The sequence below is a fragment of the Vipera ursinii genome (assembly GCF_947247035.1).
Source record: "Vipera ursinii genome assembly, chromosome: Z".
Lineage (NCBI taxonomy): Eukaryota > Metazoa > Chordata > Lepidosauria > Squamata > Viperidae > Vipera > Vipera ursinii.
Window position 1 is genome coordinate 82,154,682 of NC_139517.1, and position 23,552 is coordinate 82,178,233.

The window sequence follows — 23,552 nt, forward strand, 5'->3', positions numbered from 1 at the left end:
CCATGGCTTTAAAGATAGCTTTTTTAGGATAGAAGCCTTCCTTTTTTCTAATCATATTTTTTTAACCTAGCACACACTCATTCCTCTAGTGACATTCAAGTCTAAAAGACCACCACTAAGCTAATATTTTTAGGTTTACACCAATGATTATGATCCAAAGTAGCTTTCTTTGATTTGGATTTGCTCCAGATGGGTAGGTTAAATTCTTGAACTATTGCTGAAAATTCTGGGAATTGAACTCTAAACATCTAGAGGGTACCTGGGCTAGAAAAAGCTTTTCTACAACAGGAATGAAGTTGGCAATTATTTTTCCTATGAAAAGCTGTGACTTTAGCAAGCAGCCAGCAGTGGGTAGATGTAGCACTGTGGAATTATGCAGGATATTTTACACTTCCTAAAAATACAAAAACACAATAAATTCCCTAAGAATCTATGTCTACAAAATTCCCCCAGCTGGACAATACAGAGAATCATAAGTGTACTCCATTTTTGGTATGATTTTGTCCTAAACACTGTCTTATTAAACCTTTCCTACATATCCAAGGCTTGACGATGTTTCTCCATTATATCAATCTTTCATATTTATTTTAAATTTCATTTTTCCTTTGTAGACATGGTATTGGATAACATGATAGCTTCTGGCCACCTTGATGAATCAACGAGAGAAAATGTCAGAGAAGCCCTTCTGAAAAGACATCATCATCAGAATGAAAAAAAGTTTAGTAATCGGATACCCCTCGTCCGATCCTTTGCAGATATAGGCAAGAAACATTCTGACCCTCTCTTGCTTGAAAGAAATGGTGAGATAAGTTGTGGCTACCAGTTGTTTTATTGTTTAATAATATAATGCAGAGATGTGAGAAAAGTCAGCACATGAAAAAAATAAGATCAGAATTCTTCCCCAGCAAGTAATAATTGTAAAAACAGTTGTGCAGAAAACAAAATTACATTTTTTTTATACAAAATTACCTTTTGAACTCAGAACGTTTAGGGCAAATGATTGTATCACTGAACTCATTTTATAGTTTTGTCTTTCTAGTACTTTAAACCATGATATGCGTAAAAGCAACACTATGGCTGTTTTGTTACATATATGTTCTCTATTTCTCCTTGTTTTCTGCATCTTCCTGTCAACATTTTCAGTAAAATCAGATTTTTGTTAACGCAAATATAGAAGTTAGCTTTCCTTTAATACTAGTTAAAGAGTCAAACTTGGAAGAAAAAAGTGGGCTTTTTTTTGTCTAAAGACACATCCTGGTTTTGCAGTTGTGAATATTATATATGTCAGGTATATGATTTACTATAGAAATATAATATGGGATATACAGATTATGTCTCCCTTATTCACTGATTGCTCCTCCCTCTGTCCCTGTCACATTTGGAGTAGTTTCTGATATTCTGGAAGTGTTTTATCCTTTCAGGTAATTTTCATTTTAACTGTGTTATCTGAATTTTTCATTCCGTTTGCTGCAAATTTGTTGGCTTTTGAAGAATTTACTTTTCTCAGGTTGCTTAATTGAGTGTAAACTGTCTAAACATCTAAATTGCTAACCAGAAATTGAATTGCTTTCTAGTGAATTGTTCATTATAGTTAGAAACTAATAATAAATGCAGGTCTTTAAAAGATGCTCATCTAAATATTTATCCCTTATTCTGTTCTGGAGTTACATCTGTCTGGAACTGTCATATGCATTTTTATAGTTGTGGTAAGAACACTGGTTATCAATTTATTACTTATTCGACATGCATGTTTTGTTTACTGCATATTTTCTGAAATTTGCATTAAGAAAGGATTTTAATATTTTATTGCATATTCAAAATAAATAGATTTCTATTATAAGCATAGCATTCTGGTTAGGGCTGTATAAACCATTAACATTCAGTGATTTGGGGCAGGACTAATTCCATTCATAAATCAATTGTGAATGGTTTATACAGTGCTGACATTTTCTTCAAAGCTTTTGAACTGAAGTAATCATGAATTATATCTATATCTATATATGCCTTTTAAATGTCCATTATGTGGAAATATATGCTGACTTTTTTAACATCTAAAATTCTGCTTAGTACTCAATATTTTGCTTATCTCACCTTATCACCTATTAAATTATGCCTTTAAAATATTTTATAGTATCAGATGAAATGATTTCATGTTTCTACTGAATATTTTCCTTACTTTATTTGTTTTATCTCAGGGGAAGGCCTTTCAGCCTCCCGCCATTCTTTACGAGCAGGTCTCTCTGCCTCAAATATTTCCCTGAGAGGAGAGAATCGTTTGTCCCTTCTACTCAATTACCTTCTTCCTGGATCTCCAACAACCTCAAGGAGCACAACCCCTTTACCTACCCCACAAAGCACTCCACCTTCCAGTCCTAGGTGTGATTCCAAGGGAACCACAAATTTCCAGCCAACCGAGCATCAGGTGTCTCCTAATGATGATATCCCTAAAGTAGTAATTCATCCACCTGAGGAAGATTTAGAAGCTCAGGAAAGCAAGAAGAGGACAGAGGAAAATAGTGACATAACACCAGGCAACTATTTGAACTCAAATTATCCATGTGTGGTGCTTTCTGCAGCTGAATCACTCCCACTGCAAAAATTTTAATCACACAGCTTTAGCACCCATAAATTGTACATCTGCTATTTGTTTGCATGCCTCATTATTTTTGCGTGATACTTTCTTGGAAAACTTTATTTGGTATTTTGAAATAGATAAAAGATTTGATCCTTAATATTAACATAAATATTAATACATTGAAAGCAATTACATGTGTGAACATTTCTCCATACTTTTTTGTTTCTTAACAAAATGAATTCATTCAGCAACTGCTCCTGCTTTAAAAGACAAAAAAAGGTGTGTGGGAGCGAGGAGGGGAATAAGTTACACATTTGTAAACTACAAAATGGTGGCCTTTTCCTTATTTTCAAAACTCCTAATTCCCATAAGGAAGGTACGCTAAGAACCCGAATATCATGTTGTGAAATTTCTACCTAATTTCAATATTACTGTAATACAAAATGCTACTTTTGCCATTACATGAGACTTGGAATGGGAATACAGAATATTTTATACTATGTGATACAACAATTAAAGAGATATTTAAATAGAGAACCCTGCAAGCCTACTTGGCACTAAAAATAAATTGTGGGATGACCCAACTCTTGTAGTATGAATATTGTACGGACAATTCTCACATGATGCTTCTTTCTTGGATTCCTGTACTTTTCACACATACATATTTGTTAGCACCAGAGAATAATACTCTAGCTAAAATGTGACTAACCTTAATCATTGATTCAGTTTCAAGTTATCTTTTTCTTCCATTTCCTTAGTTATATAAAACATTTTATCTTTTAGCTAAAGAAGTCTTCAGAATAGCTTTGAAAGATGAACATTGTTCTTGTTATCATGATTATAATTAGGCTATAAAAATCATGTAGGAATAATGAAGTAATATAAGTTACTAAAAATTGCTAAAGAACGGGAAACAGTTTATATCTTTTGAGCAGATTGGGATAGGCATTTTCATAATAATTACACTGCAATTGTATTTCAACCAGAAATAGATTACCACAAATCTACAAGTTTTTTTAATTGATACTGAATTATTTCCCCAATCTTTAACATACACATACATGCATGCTCACATATTGACATGTTGACTAGTTGCTTGGCAACTGTTTGAAATTATAATGGACTTTCCTAGGGTTATTTATAACCTGGTTTTGAAGTTCTGATGCCCCTGTGGTCACATGACTTCATTTCAGGTGCACAGCTATTGACTCACATTTATAGCTATTTACAGAATTCCACAGTCAGATAACATGATTTTATAGCTTTTTGCTGACAACTGGAATTTATTTCTGGTTTTAGCAAAAGCAGTCCACAACAAACAATTGGTTCACCTAATGACCAGTGTTTGCTTAATAACTGCCATAAAAATATACTAAAATCAGGGTGATCATGTGGGTGACCCATTTTACAACTGTCATGACTTACAACTGTAGTGGGCAGGCTCCATTGTGATTGTAGGTAGAGATCTACTTGCATATATTTCCTGTTTTACATATTCATTTACCCTACACTTACAGCGCTATCTGATTTTAGCATGGGATACAATGAGATTAATATAAGACTTTCCTCCTATAGTAATGATATATTTAGAGAACCATATGTGATTTATGGAGCAGAGTAGCTCAGTGGTTAAAGGTCCTGAGCTTGTCAGCTTGAAAGCTGTCAGCCCAAAGTTGAGATCTGTTGCTGGGTTACAGGTTAGGTCCTGTTACTTGTCTCAGTTCCTGCCAACCTAGCTGTTCGAGAGCATGCAAATGTGAGTGTATAAATAGGTACCATTATGGTGAGAACGTAAAGCGTTCCATGTGCCTTGGCATATAATGCTGGCCACATCAGCACAGAAGTATCTTCGGACAACGCTGGCTCCCTCATCTGAAATGGAGATGAGCACTGACCCCTAGAGTTGGACACGTCTGGACAGAGGAAATCTTTATATGATATATGCATTTCTCTCTGTTTACACCAGAATGTTTGGTTGCTGTATGACAAGTACTAGTTATATCATGGTGAAACCTGTCACACCCGTGCACCAGGAATTAATAGGAAGACTTGATTACCAGTTGTATGCCTTTAAGTGCTTGAACTTACATCTCTGTTTCACATTTTCTATGATACGCTTTATAAAGTTGATTTAAGGTTTATACATGTACATGAAGTTTGATTGTGTTCTTGCTATTTATTTGCTAATAGATTCTCAAGCATATTAAGACAACAAGGAAACAGTTTACTTTTTTTCTTTTGCTCTTTGATTTTTGTTTTTATGTTGAATGAGTTCTATCATTTGAGATATTTAATGTTTCACATTCATTTGGGCTTTGAGGTTTCTAGTAATTGCTATGGAAAAGTATGTCTAAAATGGGACAAAACTCACTTAACAAATGTCTCACTTAACAACAGAAATTTTGGGCTAATTGTGGTTGTAAGTCAAGGACTAATTGTACTGGAAAAACAATACCTTGCTTTCCTTTAGAGTGTTAATTGTAATGGCAAGAAAGATATATTTTAATATTCTGCCTTTAATAGATATATCTTTGTTATGTTAAAAAACAGCATTACCTAGGAAATGGGTTTGAAAATAGGGCAGAAAGTAGTGTCATTCATAAAGTAATAGAGTACCAACTACTGGCGTTAGTCATATTTCTAGTCAGGGCTTTTTTTGTCATAGAACGCCCAGAATGGAGTTCCGGCATCTTTTTTGGATGGAACCTTGTAGGGTAGGCAAGGCGAGTTGTATGACATGTGTGAGTTCCAGCACCTTTTTCTTTTACAAAAAAAGCACTGTTTCTAGTACAGAATAAGGTGAAGCTTATTTTAGCAATTTGAGTGTGATGGAATTAAAATGTTAATAAGCCTTGATAAATTTCTTTCCAGATCAGTTGCTATTTACAGTATTTACTTGTTAGATAATATCTCATATTTCCTTTTAAGAGGTCAAGGCAGCATTATAACGGTATTACAGAATTTCAGTAGATTCTATGCCATCTCTGCTATAATTCATTTACCAAGAATATTAGTTCTAAAATCAAGTCAGAAACACACTGAAGTAGATAGCTGAGACTGTATATATTCATTTTATACTTTTTTAAAAGGTATGTACAGGTACTATGGCAGTACTTGCTCTTTCTCTGTCTGGATACGTGAGTATTCTCTGAGCTGTTGACACTGGTCCAGTCATCCAACAGTCTCTTGGATCTATTCAGAAAGAATAAGTACTCTTGACAATAGAAGCCAGACTAAAGTGCAATCTAACAGCTTTGTTCATAGGAGGGGATCACATAAATTCATTTACTTTTTTAGGAGTCATGATATCACAAAGTTTTAAGATTCTCTAATATATACAGTTCATCCCTTCAAAATTACATGTGTTCATATTACATATTGGTCTCTGCTAGGTTTGAGTCTCCTTGGCATGCTTGGTGTTTTTTTTTTTATCATGGGCCTTTAGATACTATACTTCTCATATCTAACATTGGCCATGCTGGCCACAGCTTCTGGGCATTGTAGATGAACAATATATGGAAAACTACAGATTTCCTACTCCTATTTTAAATGATAAAAAGTTTGATATGTTTTTCATTCTGATGTGTAAAAATCTGTTACACAAAATTGATATATTGAATATAATGAATAATTTTCCTCTTGAAGATTAACCTGCAAGTTTACATTTCTAAACATGTACAAAAACTAATATTTGGCTAGAATGGTAGGGTCCAGAGGAGAAACAAAACATTTTGGGGTCTACTGCAACATTCTGCTTTTCGAATAAGGTACATATTTTCCTATTTTGGCCATGAAAGCCAGCTGGGTGACCTTGGGCAGTCACTCTCTCTAGACCCAACTCATCTTACAGGTTGTTGTTGTGGGGAAATAGGAGGAGGAAGATGTGTTGGATATATTATCTGAGTTATTTATAAAAATAATAAGTAAAACTAAAATAAAAAGTAAATGGAATTTTATGTATTGCTTATCAATATAGGAATAATTTTTTTATGTTTGTTTAGGGAATTTATATGGCCATCCACTCACTTTCCATGACTCTAGATGGCTTACAAAATATAAAACCCTAATATACAGAGTAAAACAATAACCCACCCCTAATTCAAACTTAGGAATCTTTACTTATGGATAAATGAATTGTTTGGATCCTGGCTCAGATCCCATTTTAAAAAGTTTTCTTGCTTTAGGGCTGCACCAATGGATGATTGCTAACTTTCTAATGGTTCACTGCCATATAGATTTATTTAAGTAGTCTAAAGTACATTTTGCTTTATTTTATGATTGTTCCAGGGAATTCCAGTAAAATATGACATTCTTATAATTGTATGATCCATATTGGTAGTTATATGCACATTTTAAAATTTAAAAATAATACCTTTTTGGTGAATTTTGCAAAAGGCCATCATTTAGGAAATAGCTAATTTTAACACTTAATAAGCTTCCATTGTTTTCCAGAAAAAATAACTTGTTTGGCAATTTTGGTACTAATGCACTTTTTGTTTATTAACTTTCACATTTGCTTTTAGAAAGCTGTCACTGTTGTTATGTAACTATGCCTATTTCTAGGCAATGTAATTTTAAATATGCTTCTTTATTCTAATTGTAGGGCTCTTAGCATCACCACAATCTGCACCTGGTAATTTGGATATTGGAAAAAGTGGAGAATTTAAAATTAGTGGAACAGGAGGGAGTAGAGAAAACAGTACTGTTGACTTCAGCAAGGTAAAGTTTTTAAGCTTTTAGAGAACACACAGCTTTGTGCATTTTATGGAAGCTTGATTTTCTCTTCAGAATCTACTTGTTTGTACGTGTGTTATATAATATAATTCTAAAATAAAGTTCTGGAATAAATTACGTGCAACTACAGATATATTTTAGTAATTACCTGAAAATAGAGGATCAGTTAGGGACACTTTGATATAGTGCTTAAAAACACCAGAAACCAGGGGATTAAGTTCTAGTTCCACTTTAAGCATGAAGGCAACAATATAACTTTGGATTAATCACTTTAAAACATTTCTGAAAATAATGCTAAGAAAACTTCAAGAGCTTGTCCAGGTAAATCACCAAGATTCAAGACTAACATTTGTACATACTTACATACACAGGCTGTGCCACTTTTATTATTACGGTATGTTATGTTATTTTATTTATCACATATGTGATAAATTCTATATAATTTCTTAAACTGTCATTTTATTCATTGTAATCTGAGAATCTATTGAGTACAGTGGGATACGTGAAAGAGGAAAGAGGATGGAAAGGAAGGTGGAGTCAGAGTTAAGTTGGTGAGTGGAAGATTCCAGACTGATGTGGTTGGCTTACTAGAATGGGCCAGTAGCAATATAGAGACTGCCTCTATAATGAGGCAATATCTAAGATTCCTCTTCAAAGACAGTAACATGAAAAAAGTATGAAAAAAGGGTTAAAGATCTGAGTCTGACTGGGTAGAAATTCTAAATTAGCATTCAGTGCATTCTGAGTAGTCTACCCTCAACCATGGAAGTTCAGTGGGTGATTCTTGTTCAGTTATACCCTTTCAACCCAGACCTATCTCTCAGTTGTTTGGGAGAAAATAATGGAAGGAATGCTAGTATACTGCCTTGAAGCCTTAAAACTGGAGGCTCGATATATCACAAATAAATTGATAAAAATGGTTATGTGGCACTTCATAAAAGCTCTAGTCTAACTTGTCTGAAAAATTCCATGTAAAAGGTTATAAATGTCTTTCAAGATAATTTGCTATTTTAATAGTATTTTATTTAATGTTGTTGTTGTTCAGTAGCCATAATAGTTAAAAGCAACAGTACAAGCAGAATTGAGGTTTAATATGTTTTCTTTTATGCTGCAGCTTCCTTTTTTTCCTGATTACCATGTGAGGTGCATAATTAGGGTGGGCAACAAATGTAAATTGAGATAAATTGTAGAAATGTATTTATGGATCTTGTGCTATTGTTGCTGTTATTGATTAAATACGTATGCCAGCAAATCATCCAAATTCATGGTGGCTTACTAGAGGATAAATTATAATAAAACATTTGATAAGAATAAGAGCCTTGGTGGAGCAGTGGGCTAATGCCTCCTTAAGTAACACCAGCTGCCTGCAATTAGTGCAGGTTCGAGTCCCACCAGGCTCAAGGTTGACTCAGCCTTCCATCCTTACGAAGTAGGTAAAATGAGGACCCAGATTGTTGGGGGCAATAAGCTGACTTTGTAATAATGCCGCTGGGGTGTGTATGAAAGCCCTAATAAGCAGGCATATACATAGAATGAAGGCTATTGCTAAGCACATTGATTTGTGCTTTAGATTGTAAGGCGCCCTGAGTCTTCGGAGAAGGGTGGGATATAAATGGGATATAAAAAAATCACAATCTCACCTCATTTGCATGCTGTTAATTGAAACTATTCCTATCAGATTTTGTAAGGTTTCTAGGTTAAAACAACACTTTTCACTTTGCTTTTTCAAATACTGTGATGTATTCAGTACTGCTGTTAATAATTAGTGGTAGTAAAGTTCTTTTCTATTTTAAAGATTCACTATATTTATATGTATTTTAACTTCTAGAGAAATACATTCATGACTTTTCCAGGCATATTCTGATGTATAATAAAATTGTTATTATATATATTATGACATTAATAGAATCTGCCCATTACAGTTGTAAAATGTTGCAGTCTTTAAGTGAGGCATCCATATGATTGCCTCCCTCAATAGCCGCTGTCTTGGCCATCTCAAATGTGGCTACTAAGCAGTCACATGGGAAGGTTGAACAGAGCGAGAGAACTTCTTCCTGAAAAGGGGTAGGCAGCTGCTCTACTCCTTGGAATGAGCTAAAAAAATAGAAGGTCTTTTCTCTAGCTGGGACAGGACAGATAGGAGGTGCACTATACAGCATGTTAGTCCTACGGGAGTAGGGCGGTATATAAGTCTAATAAAGATAAAGAAAGATGTTGCTGCCCTAAAGAAAAAGAGAGAAAGAAAGCAGCTTGTGACCTAACACTGTCAGCTTCCCTGATGATTTGCAAATGGTGATAACATGATTGCAGAGGGCTTGGTAACCCATTGTAAATGCGAATGGGTTGCCAAGAGCCCAGATCACGATTATGTGGCTATGGAAGCACAGCAACACCCATGACTTAGCACTGGTTATATGTCCCTTCATTCAGTGCCATTGTTATTTCAAACAGTCGCTGAATGAATATTTGTAAGTCAAGGACTACCTGCATATTGTTGTATAAGACTAAGATAATTTACTTTTACATTCAGTATAATGGGCTATAAGATTTATAGAAGAGTCCTTATCATCTCATTAAAACTCTGCTGTAGCAGAGACATGGGCCCATTCTAGATGTACATACAGAATCCTATATGGAGTACCTCAGGTAACAGTGTGATTTCCAGGTATAATATGAATAAAGTGCATTTAGAACTGTAAGTGTTGGTTGAAGGCCCAAGTACAGAATTAAAACCCATATGTTTCCCTTTTTATTGAATTATCTACAGAGAATTGCTTCCTTTAGTGCAGAGGTCTACAACCCTTGGAGTACTGGAGGTACTCCAGGTTTGTGGTCTGTTAGGAACTGGGCCATACAGCTGGAGTTGAGTAGCAGGCGAGTGAACAAAACTGAAACCATCACTCCTCATTTGTGGAAAAATTGTTTTCCATGAAATTGGTCCCTAATGCCAAAAAGGTTGAGGACCGCTGCTTTAGTGTAAATGATACTAACCTGTAATAAAGTTATTATTTGTATAATTTATAATATAGTATTGCTCCTTTCAATGTTTTGGTTCCAATATATAATTCAGAAAAATGATGTAATTTTACTTAAAAGTTCTCTTAACAAAACAAATATATATATAATAGTTTAATCATGGCAAATGCCATTATTCTAGCTCCTCTGTCAAGTTTTTATATGTTTACTTGGCCTGTTCTTCTCTGCACCTGCCTTGTCTCCTGTTGGGCAGGATTCTGCCTCCTGGCACTGTAGTTGTGGCACACTTGGTGTGGGACTCAAGAGGCCAGCTGTAAGTGGGTTTTTTTCACTAGATAGCTGTGTAACTGGTGTGTTGGTTTCAGTGATTTTCGTGTTTTTGTCTTTATGTGAGCCAATAGTTTGTACAATGCTATATATTATGTTGGTGAATTTTTATAATTATATACACAGTTCCATGGGTAATTTGAACAACCCTACTATATAAAGAATTAATTCTCCATAAATATTTTTTTATATTGAATTTATAAAATGAAGCAATTGTGTATATAATTACTTTGATTTAGTGGAATTTGTAGTTATTTAATATAAAACACTTTTATTCCCAAGATATAATTTTAGTAAGTTTTTGTGATTGTATATTTTGACATAGTTATGAAAAAAGTATTTGTATGTATGGTTAAATTAAATTGTTATTAAACTTCATAACGTATGTATACGCTGTAATAATACAGTATATTTTGCTTGCAACCTGTCACTTATTTGTAAATGTCAGTTTCAAAATGCTTTAGAATACCTTAATATACTATTAATTATTCTTTGAAAATAGGTGGATATGAACTTTATGAGGAAGATTCCAATAGGTGCAGAGGCATCAAATGTGCTTGTTGGAGAAGTGGATTTTTTGGAGAGACCAATTATTGCATTTGTGAGGCTGTCTCCAGCTGTGCTTCTCACTGGTCTCACAGAGGTTCCTGTTCCTACACGGTAAAATAAAAATATAATGTAATAAAGCTCTCTGTATTATTTTTAATATATTATGTGAAGCAATATTCTTTTTCTTAGAAAGAAAAAAGAGGCTGCTGTCTCTTTGTTGTGGGTTTATCATGCTGGTTTAAAATCTTGTATGCAGATTTTATCTTATGTTGGTTTAAAATCTCTCTAACTTCATAGTTCATACTTATGATTTAGTGGCAAATGCAGAAAACTGAACTTAAAATAACTTTCAGATTATTATTAGTATTTCGTATGGCATAACAGAATACAGCATAATGCATAAACATTCACCAAAACAACGTATGAAACGTGTATCAAACTGTACCAATTTAAAATATACCAATTTAAAAATACAAACACAAATGCTGATTAAATTATGAATAAAATCAAATTATGTATGAGCAGATACTGGGGTGGCTACTGCTATGGCCAGATGTCTAAGATGTTTAGTCATTGAGCAATGTTGCCCTGTAGATGATGTATTTCATGTAGGGATCCAGAGAACCTTCTGAGGGGGCATTTCATCACAATATGGTAAAGTTTGTGGGATGTTCCCATAGTTATAGTCAGGATTATCAACCAGCTCCCATTTATATTTCCAATATTGGCACCTGCCACAGTTGATTCAAATCTGGCTGAGCACTGCCCAGATTTTCTTTGGGACATTAAAGCCAAAGGGGCATTGTACTGGATCAGACACTAAATTAAATAGATCTGGGTTAGTCCTCTCCTGCTGCTCTGCTATCTCAGTGTCAAAGTTTCACTGACTAATTGCTGTCCAAGTTTCAATGATAGGTTCTGAGATTTGAGTATGAATATTTGATTGTGACAATCATCATTTATAAGTAATAATCAGTTTGTCTCATATTTTTGCAACTCCCATTTTAAGGCTAATTATCTTCTAAGATATTTCAAATGCATATTAAAATGAGACAATATATTACAAAAGTAATGTTTATTTTGATCTAAAAAATTTGGAATGCCAATTTTATCCTCTCTTGTCTTGCCAGTAAAGGCAAAATAGAATTTTGTAATAATTTTAAGATAAATTCTGATAACTATATTGTTATTTTAATAGAAGGGAAAATGAATTAGACCAGTGTGAATTACATAAAATGTTTGGCAAATTTTCTAGATGAAAAAGTATAGTGTCATTACCATCCAGTAACATTGGATTAAGAAATTTCCAATCCATTGTACTCATTGTAGTCAAAAACATTCTTCTTCTTGTTGTTGTTATATGTGCTATTATTCAATAGTAAAAATTATAGTTGTCATTGACGGATATTATTGAATTCCTGCTATAATATTTGACCTTGCAATCCATTTTCAAAATTCCACAGTTTCCTTTTTCTGTTGCTGGGACCAGCAGGTAAAGCACCTCAGTATCATGAAATTGGTCGATCAATAGCAACACTCATGACTGATGATGTGAGTACTGCCATTTACTATATACCCCCCAAAATAATTTAAAATAGGCTGGTCAATATGCATTTTTATAATTAACTTAAATTTATAATTGTAGAGTATATCATCTTATGCACACATATTTATAAATACATACTCATGTGCATATACATTATGCCTTTCTCTGGCACGTGCAGAGATGAGGTCCTATCTGTGTTTCTCCATTTTAGTCATCTCAACTTCTTTGTTGGTATTGTGAGAAGCAGCTGGATATCCCTCATTTTTGGGATGTTAAATTAAAATAATATAATAAGAAAAGAAATTGAATTATACATAGTTCCCAAAAAATTCTGTTGCTAAGTGAGATAGTTGTTGAATGAGTTTTGCCCCATTTTACAACCTTTCTTGTCACATTTGATAAATGAATCACTGCAATTGTTAATAACACAGTTGTTAAGTTATCTGGCTTCCCCATTGACTTCGCTTCTCAGAAGGTTGTAAAAGGTGATCACATGATCACAGTACACTGCAACTGTTATAAATATGATTTAAGCATCTGAATTTTGATCACATGACCATGGGAATGCTGCAATGATCATAAGTCACTTTCAGTTCTGTTGTAACTTCAGTCACTAAATGAACTATTGTAAGTTGAGGACTACCTGTATGTAGTTTATATCAATGCTGTTTTTCATATCTGTCTATATCTTTGCCCATGTGAACTAACCATTTTTCTATAACATCCATGAACTTCTTTGTACATGTCTTTTTCTTTTGTTTTTAGTCTTCCCTTTCATTTAACTAATTCATTTTTATTGTTTTGCTTTGCAATGTGTGTCATTTGACTATATGCCCAAATCACCTTGAAGTATTTTCTTCTAGTAATTTTCATTTCATATTAAGTGCATTGTTCAATATCCATTAATTCTTGACCTTATCCTGCCTTTTTCTCACACATAGGTTTTAAATGCTTTTTATATAAATGAGCAGAAGTATGCTATAATGAATAGTTATTTTCCTGTTTTTTGGACAAGTATTAATTCTTGCAAGATAAATTACTATTCATTACTTTTCTACTAGCAGATCTGAACAGTCCATCAATGATCCCACTTTTAGTAACTTTCTACCCGAATCCATCTACTTGCTCCAATTTTGCCTTTATAACTTGCCATTGTTCCTCCATTTTCCCAGTGCAACACAACTACTTTGTTCTTTGGACTTGGGAATTAATCTATTATACTCCTCATTGCATCATTTCTATTATTTATTTATTAAAATTAATTCATTAAAAAACTGCCCAATACTTGAAAGTCTCTGGCGAATATAGAGTAAAACACAAAAAAAAATGTAAGCTGAATGTATATACTACTAAAATTTTTGTTCCTGTAACCTTTAACTGGGTGAAACAGATCATCAGAGGTTAACAATTTTTGAACCAAGGTACCTCAAATGGGATAACTTAATGTATCCAAAATCTGGAATCTATGACACCTATTGAAATCGAAATTTGGCTAATTTTATAAAATATTTTATAAAGTAAATGTTGTCATAAAACACTTCATGACATAATGTAAAATGTAATAAATTTTTCCTGTGCTGATGTTTGACTGCACTATACAGTTCAACATGGATGATTTTCAAGGCATATACATTTCTGAATGTATCCCATCACATCCAGTGAAGGCAATATACTAAAGGTTGTCATTGCTGAAGGCATTGAAAAATGGTATGGTAAGGAAATATTTCTAAAAAGGATGACTCAACAGGTCAGAAGTTAGCTAGTGAAAATATATAGATAACTTCAAAAGAAATATAAAAATAAAAATATTATATAAACTAGGAGCGGCACTAGTCTAATGAAACTAATGAAATGTTATAATTATGTTAATTTTAAAGTTAACTATAATGTGTTAATTTTAACATTGTTAGCTGCGAAGTCATGTCTGACCCATCGCGACCCTATGGACAACATTCCTCCAGGCCTTCCTGTCCTCTACCATCTTCTGGAGTCCATTTAAGCTCACGCCTACTGCTTCAGTGACTCCATCCAGCCACTTCATTCTCTGTCATCCCTTTCTTCTATTGCCCTCAATCTTTCCCAGCATGAGGCTCTTCTCCAGTGATTCCTTCCTTCTCATTAGGTGGCCAAAGTATTTGAGTTTCAACTTCAGGATCTGGCCTTCTAAAGAGCAGTCAGGATTGATCTCCTCTAGGACTGACCGGTTTGATTGCCTTGCAGTCCAAGGGACTCGCAGGAGTCTTCTCCAGCACCATAGTTCAAAGGCTTCAATTCTTTGGCGCTCAGCCTTTCTTATGGTCCAACTTTCACTGCCATACATTGCAACTGGGAAGACCATAGCCTTGACTATACGCACTTTTGTTGACAGGGTGATGTCTCTGCTTTTAGTGGGCTGTCTAGATTTGCCATGGCTTTCTTCCCCAGGAGCAAACGTCTTTTATTTTCTTGGCTACAGTCCCCATCTGCAGTGATCTTGGAGCCCAGGAAAATAAAATCTGTCACTACCTCCATTTCTTCCCCATCTATTTGCCAGGAATTGAGAGGGCTGGATGCCATGATCTTGGTTTTCTTAATATTAAGTTTCAACCCAAGTTTTGCACTCTCCTTCTTCACTCGCAACAAGAGGCTCTTCTGAATCAGCTTCAGAATTTGTAGCGGGCCTGAGGCAGGCCGCATGCCTTTGCAAATTTTCAAACTTAGAAGATCGACTATGAGACCGGCTCGTCCGTGGCCTACGGGACTGAACGCTTCAGCAGAGACTCTGCCAGACCAAACTTAACATTTTCAGAAGCACAAGATGAAGTAATGGCTGATGAAGCCGCCGGGGGCGCAGTTCAAACAGTACAGCCCACCAAAATGACAAAGCATGAAGAATCAGTCCACCATGAGGACGCCGAACGCACTGAAGAATCTTCTGAGGAAGAAGAGCCTGAAATCAACAGACTCCAAAAGCAACCCAACACGCAGCACCTCAACAGCCAGCAGCGAGAGAACACTTACAAGGCAGTTCTCTTACCTAGATGTAAAGGGTGCGGCAGCAACTATTTTCGCGCCGATTGCAGATTCCAATCAGCCATGTGCAGAGCTTGCGCAAGGACAGGCCACATCGCAGTGGTTTGCAGAGCCCGCCAGAGAAACTGGCCACCCAAACACCAGTCACGAGAACCGACTAGGAGAGGTACTGGGGCCCAGGGAACGGTTAGTGTGGGGTTTTTCAGAAGCCGTAGAAGCATGTGCTGCACTGGGGCCCGACGCCCCCTCAAACCTAAACTCAGACCACTGGTAGAGCTACAAGGAGTTCCATGTACGATGGAATTGGACTCTGGCTCTGCAGTCTCAATTATTTCTCAAGACACTTTTAACTTTGTGTGTAGGCGCAGTAACAATTGGGCCAAACTAAGGCCCTCAGACATAATCCTGACTTTCAAAATGCTCAAGTTAAAGGTAAGGGAGAAGCCACTTTGACGGTAAAATTTAAGGGGTTTTTTGGGCACCTGGATGTCATAGTAGTAGGGGGCCAAAGAACGAGTCTCATTGGACTCGATTGGTTTGATGCAGACCTTGCATCAGTATGCGAGGACTATGCAGATGTTTTTGATTCAGCCCTAGGAACATACACAGGCCCACCTATCTCATTTAAGCTAGTTCCAATCAGGGTTAAGCCTCGTAGGGTCCCCTTTGCCTTTAATAAGCTTGTAGAACAGGGCATTTTACAGCCTGTTGATGGTGGGGAGTGGGAAACTCCTATAGTCACTCCAGTTAAAGCCAACGTAGAAATTCGCATTTGCGCTGACTATAAATGCACTCTAAATAAAGCCTTCAAGCAACACGCTTACCTGGTCCCAGTTGTCAACCACATTTTAGCCTCCTTGCAAGGGGGTACTATTTTTGCTAAAGTTGATTTAGCATAGGCTTATCAGCAATTCCGGTTGATGAGGCCACAGCTGTGGCTCACATGATCCTGACTCACAGGTGGGAGGAAATGCACACTCCCTGGTCTAGGATTCACATAGACTACGCTGGGCCCTTTCAGGGACAGCTCTTCCTTATAGTAGTGGATAGCCACTCCAAATGGCTGGAAGTAATTCCAGTTCCTAACATGACTACTGCTAGGACCATCCAGGTGCTAAGAAAACTGTTTGCCACACATGGGCTGCCAGATGTCTTAGTTTCAGACAATGTTAGTTAGTTTCAGACAATTCACTGCTGCTGAATTTCAGGCCTTCCTTAGAGCTAATATCATCAGACATGCAACGTCTGCGCCTTTTCACCCATCTTCTAATGGTCAAGCTGAATGCATGGTGAGGACAAAGGAATCACTCAAGCGCATTGTAACAGGTGACTGGCATCACAGATTGGCAGATTTTCTACTCTACTTTTACTTCATAAGTGAGGAGGAACCAGAGGGAGAAGTGGGGAGTCCAGGAATGCAACATGGATCCCCTGAATGAGCAAGCTAATCGGATTTCAGCAACCGCTGTGCCTACTCTGCTGATCAGTCTGACTGTGGGGTGGGCCAACCTGGAGAGGCCAGCCAGAGAGCATCAATCCCCTTGACTCAGGAGCACCAAGGACACAGGTCTACCCAGTCCACTGGGTAAGCTGGTAGATCACAAAGTGACTGGAACTCCGAGATGTTCCACTAGGGCACACAAGCCTCCTTCATATCTTGCTGATTATGTTGTAAAATAAAGAGCTATAATATTGTTGTATTGCAGCTTGCCAGTGTACTACAGAAACTAGCGTTATGATGTTAACTGGCGTACTTTCAATGAAGGCATATTCATTCAGGTGCTATGATGTAACTGTCTAGTGTGCTGTCAATGAAGCCTATTCATTCAGACGTTGTTTAATAACATTGTAACCTATATGGGTTTTTTTCTATTACTATTATTTAAGTTTGTTTTGATAATGCGTCTTGATAATTGCATTAAGACTAACTTGTGTTAATATTGTCTGATCTAAGAGGGGAGGGGTGTTATGTACTGGGCTCATTAATAATACCACATGGGTTGCTGGAGCAGCTAATGGCTCTCCAGCAACCCAGAGTACAAGTCTCCAGTGCTACTATTGGCTATCCCTAGGTGGCAATGGTTGCTTCAAATCTATTGGCTGCCGCCTAGGGGCTAGACTATATATTGCGGCTAGTTGCAGCCATTTCCCCAGTTCAGATTCTGCACGAAATAAACCATGAGTTTTCCTGTACTCATTTACCTCGTCTTCATTCCTGCATCAAAGAACCTGCTACACAACACACACAATCAAAGGCTTTAGCATAGTCAATGAAGCAGAAGTAGATGTTTTTCTGGAACTCCCTAGCTTTCTCCATGATCCAGCGTATGTTGGCAATTTGATCTCTAGTTTATCTGCCTCTTCGAAATCCTGCCTGTATTTCTGGTAATTCTCGATCTACATACTGCTGGAGTCTAGCTTGTAGGATTTTAAGCATAACTTTACTAGTATGTGAAATGAGTGCAATGGTGCGATAGTTTGAACATTCTTTGGCACTGTCTTTCTTTGGAATTGTAATATAATCTGTTATTTTCCATTACTGTGGCCACTGTTGAGTTTTCCAAATTTGCTGGCAAATTGAGTGTAGCACTTTTACTGCATCGTCTTTTAAGGTTTTGAATAGCTCAGCTGGAATACTGTCACCCCCACTAGCTTTGTTGTTGCTCAGTTTTTCTAAGGCCCATTTCACTTCACATTCTAGGATGTCTGGCTCAAAGTCAGTGATCACCTCATTGTGGTTATCAGGGACGTTAAGCTCATTCTTGTATAGTTCTTCTGTGTAATTTTGCCACCTCTTCTTAATCTCTTCTGCCTCTGTTAGGTCCCTGCCATTTTGGTCCTTTATCATGCCCATTTTTGCATGAAACGTTCCCTTCATCTCTCCAATTTTCTTGAAGAGATCTCTGGTCCTCCCTATTCTATTGTTTTCTTCTATTTCTTTGCACTGTTCATATAAGAAGGCATTCTTATCTAATCTAGCTATTCTCTGGAATTCTACATTCAATTGGGCATATCTTTTTTTTCCTGCCTTGCCTTTCTCTTCCCTCCTTTCCTCAGCTATTTGCAAAGCTTCCTCAGACAGCCATTTTGCTTTGTTGCATTTCTTTTTCTTTGGGATGGTTTTGGTTGCTACCTGTTGTACAATGTTGCGAACCTCTGTCCATAGTTCTTCAGGCACTCTGTCTATCAGATCTAATTCCTTACATCTATTCGTCACCTCTACTGTATATTCAACATGGATATGATTTAATTCATATCTGAGTGGCCTAGTGCTTTTCCCTACTTTCTTCAGTTTAAGCCTAAACTTTGCAACGAGGAGCTCATGGTCTGAGCCACAGTCAGCTCCTGGTCTTGTTTTTACTGACTGTATAGAGCTTGTCCATCTTTGGCTGCAGAGCATGTAGTCAGTCTGATTTCTGTGTTGACCGTCTAGTGATGTCCATGTGTAGAGCCATCTCTTGGGTTGTTGGAAAAGAGTGTTTGCTATGACCATCGTATTCTCTTGACAAAATTCTATCAGCCTATGCCCTGCTTCATTTTGTACTCCAAGGCCAAACTCGCCTGTTATTCCGGTTATCTTTTGGCTTCCTACTTTAGCATTCCAATCCCCCATGATGATAAGGACATCATTTTTTGGTGTTAGTTCTATAAGGTGCTGTAGGGCTTCATAGAACCGGTCAATTTCATCCTCTTGAGCACCGGTGGTTGGGGCATAGACTTGGACTAATGTGATATTGAATGGTTTACCTTGGATTCGAACTGAGATCATTCTGTCATTTTGGGGATTGTATCCCAGTATTTCTTTTCTTACTCTTTTATTGACTATGAAGGCTACTCTATTTCTTCTGAGGCATTCTTGCCCACAGTAGTATACCTGATGGTCATCTGAATTAAATTCACCCATTCCTCTCCATTTTAGTTTGCTGATTCCTAAGATGTCGATGTTCAGTCTTGTCATCTCTTGTTTGACCACGTCCAGCTTTCCTTGATTCATGGATCTTACATTCCAGGTTCCTATGGAGAAAAAATCTTTACAGCATCGGACTTTCCTTTCACCACCAGATACATCCACAGCTGAGCGTCCTTTCAGCTTTGGCCCAGTCGCTTCATTCTTTCTGGCGCTACTAGTACTAGCCCTCTGCTCTTCCCCAGTAGCATATTGGACACCTTCCGACCTGAGGGGCTCATCTTCCAGCGTCATATCGCTTTGCCTTTTGGTACTGTCCATAGGGTTTTCATGGCAAAGATACTGGAGTGGGTTGCCATTTCCTTCTCTAGTGGATCACGTTTTGTCAGAACTCTCTGCTATGACCTTTCCATCTTGGGTGGCCCTGCACGGCATAGCTCATAGCTTCATTGAATTATGCAAGCCCCTTCGCCACAACAAGGCAGTAATCCATGAAGGGGATTTTAACATTAACTGTGTGTTTTTCTTTGTGTTTAACCATTTTTATATTAAGCATATATGAAATTAAATATTTTTGATTATATTTAAGTGTTAACCATTAAGTATTATTTGTACAATCTTTAAATAGTAATCTCTCTCATGAAATGTGATGGGTGTGTCTGGGACTATAAAATATTGTCATTTAATTTGGTAGTAACAACTTGTTTTTTACTATTTAGTACTTAATCCAGTTTTGAAGCTGATTCCTTGATGGATCTGGATGGCTTCCAAACAAATTAATATGTACTTGTGACTTCTCAATTGGATAATTACACTGTGCTCTACACGGGATTGCTGGTGAAGAGCATTTTGAAGCTTCAGCTGGTTCAAAATGTGGCAGTCTGGATAGTTAATGGTGCCAGTTATTTAGCATGTGACACTACTGTTGTATTGGCTTCCAGTTTGTTTCTGGTGTAATTTAAGTGGTAGTAGTTTTATGTTCTTGGGTTGGGGCCAGTTTACCTATGGGACCATCTTTTTCCAGTTTTTTCTGTCTTTTTTAACCAATCCAGAAAAAGGGTCCATTGTCCATCCCTCACTTCCTTGTTCACCCTCCCCAACCCTTGCCACAGTTCTCAGTACCCTCCTTGAGACTCACACAACCCTCCCCAAGCCTTGCTGTACCTACCTCACAAACCTCTTTCATCTTCTCCCACTCGGCAGCATCCACTTATCTGCTTGCCAGCCTGCTTACAAGCTTTCTGGGACTTGCAACTTCATGCTGGCTTCCCCACTTAATTGATTATGAGAAGGCAGAGGAAGTTGTCTCACCAAAAATTGTAGGATTTTGTTAACAAAGGTGACTAGGACTGCTGAGATTGCTGTCACTAAGTGATTGGTTGTGCTTTATGACCATATCATCCAACAAAGGAAATTCTGATCTCAATGGCTATGGAAATTAAGGACTACCTGTGCATCTTTGGGGTTGGTATGTAATGAAACCTGTGAAGATGTGGATTGCAAAAATAACTATTTTAGTTAAAAATAGTACAAGCAATTTACCAAAGGAATGGAATGGAACGGAACAGAACAGAACAGAATAGTTGGAAGGGACCTTGGAGGTCATCTAGTCCAACTCCCTGCTCAGGCAGAAAACCCTATACCACTTCAGACAAATGGTTGTCCAATCTCCTCTTAAAAACTTCCATTGTTGGAACATTCACAACTTCTGGATTGTTCTGCTGATTAATTTTGGCAGCTGCGGCACACTGCTGGCTCATATTTAAATGATTTTGGAGTGTTAGCTATTCCTGCCAGCTAGATGAATTCTCCATCTATCCCCTTCATCCAAATCATTGATGAAGATGTTGAAGAGTATTGGGCCTAAAACAGAGGCTTGGGTACCCCACTGCATATGTCCCTCCATGTAGGTGCAGTTCCATGAAGAACTACACATTGAGTGTAGTTGGTCACCCAATTATGAAACCATCTGGTGGTGATGCTGTCTAATCCACAGTTTTTCTATCTTATCAATTAGTAGGTTGTGGTCTACTTTATCAAATGCCTTACTGAAATCCAAGTAAATTAAATCCACAGCATTTCTCTGGTCCAGAATCTTTCCAGGCATTGAGGTCAGGCTGATAGGTCTGTAGTTTCCTGGATCTATTTTTTCCCTTTTTTGAAGATGGGAACTATATCAGCCCTTTTCCAGTCCTCTGATACTTCCCCGATGCTCCTGGATCTTTGAAAAATATAGTTCAGTGGTTCTGAGATCACATTTGCCAGTTCCTTGAGAACCTTGGGGTGTAATCCATCTGGTCCATCTGTGCATGTTTATACACACATTGTCAACATTTACCCAAACAGTTGTTCACAAATAAAATTAATTTAAACATTTGTCCAGAAATGGATATTCAATTCTTTCCTTCAACTTCATAGTAAGGCAGATTTTGGAAATAGGATAACAGCAAGTAGTAAATAGTAAGTTGAAATTTTAGCTCTTATAGTTAGTTATGTGAGTACTAATAATACTAATAAAAGTAATACTAAGTGTATAGAATTTGATTGCCCGTTTTCTTATAACTTGGCCGTATACCTTTATCTGTTCAGCCATCTTATTCAAGATGATTAAAGCCTCTAAATATCAAATTACTATATTGTTTTAGTAATAATGCCCAGCAAAGTCCTTGTTTTTAAAAAAGATTCTTCATCAGTGATAGCTCCACCTTTACGTTGCTATATCAAACTGTTCATGGAATTTACACCATTATTGCCGATTATAATTATAAAAGTTGTTCAGAATGTGTGGAATATGCCAAATAAGTTGTCACAGTGTTATTAGATTATTTATTGTCTGTACATTTCATATTATTTGCAAGTAAGCAGTACCTGCAACAGTTAAACCGTGTTTTAGAAAGAATATTAACAAAATTTGGTTTTAGAAATTACTTGCAGGATGCTTTCTCCTTGAGATTTGCATACATTATAGATTCTTCCTTTACGCTTTTAAATCTATAGCAGTTGAACAATTATTGAAGACAGTATGAATCATCTTTCATATAATGCGGCTTTTTGTCTTGAGGAGCAAAACACCCAGGACAAAGACTGCTTGGGCGAATGGGCTGAGCTGAAGAGTGAGGGCTAGGAGCCCATTGGCTAAGGAAAATGGCCGGGGGAGGGCCAGTAGAGGAGGAAAGCTGGCTATAAATGGGCTGAGGTGGATGGCCAGAGGCAAAGTGGGTCCAGCCAATGATAGAAGCCTCATTCAGAAAACCCAATGTGTTTATAAGTTAATACTTTAATCTAGATTTATTAAACTAATTCTTCATTTTGGTCTTTCAGCTATATTAGTCATGTTTAGTACTTCTTAGTAAAGAGTTCTGTAATGTCAAAAAATGAAATACAAATATATATTTATATGCTGTTTTTTAAAAGGTTTTCCATGATGTTGCTTATAAAGCCAAAGACAGAAATGATCTACTATCTGGAATAGATGAATTTTTGGATCAAGTGACTGTTCTTCCTCCAGGCGAGTGGGATCCTTCAATAAGAATTGAACCACCCAAGAGCGTTCCTTCTCAGGTAAGTTTCTCTTCAAATGAAGAGTCCTTTAAAAATGCATAATGGTATGGTAAGTTTGAGTAAGATTGTATCACAAACCTGAAAAATAAATTTGCAATGAAGTAACAAGGTGATGACATGGTGAGATCAAATTCATAGTATTGTTTTTATCCTATAAAAAGATTCAAAAGCAAAAAGAAAGGAAGAAATTATTTTACAGCTTTTAGACAATTTAGTGAATAGGAGTGGCTATCACATATAATTTATGACAGATCCACAGTTTGATATATTCACTATACCTAACTTAGATAGTCTAGTTACGATTGATTTAAACAAGCTATTATTAATACAGTAGTGTGTTAATTATTGGAAATTATTTCTGAGTA

The 23,552-nt window shown here is 36.6% G+C and overlaps 1 protein-coding gene across 3 annotated transcripts in view; it reads left to right on the forward strand.

Moving 5' to 3' along the window:
• Nucleotides 1–23,552, forward strand: part of SLC4A7 (solute carrier family 4 member 7) — a 115,657-nt gene that overhangs the window by 62,918 nt on the left and 29,187 nt on the right. For 2 of the 3 annotated variants that reach the window (XM_083376113.1, XM_083376114.1), the window contains exons 6-10: nucleotides 612–800; nucleotides 7,179–7,294; nucleotides 11,115–11,272; nucleotides 12,625–12,712; nucleotides 23,041–23,187. In XM_083376113.1, the coding sequence (XP_083232239.1) occupies nucleotides 612–800; nucleotides 7,179–7,294; nucleotides 11,115–11,272; nucleotides 12,625–12,712; nucleotides 23,041–23,187 (698 nt within the window). Of the gene's footprint in view, nucleotides 1–611; nucleotides 801–2,195; nucleotides 2,532–7,178; nucleotides 7,295–11,114; nucleotides 11,273–12,624; nucleotides 12,713–23,040; nucleotides 23,188–23,552 lie in introns of all 3 variants that reach the window. The other variant, XM_083376115.1, reaches the window with a different exon arrangement.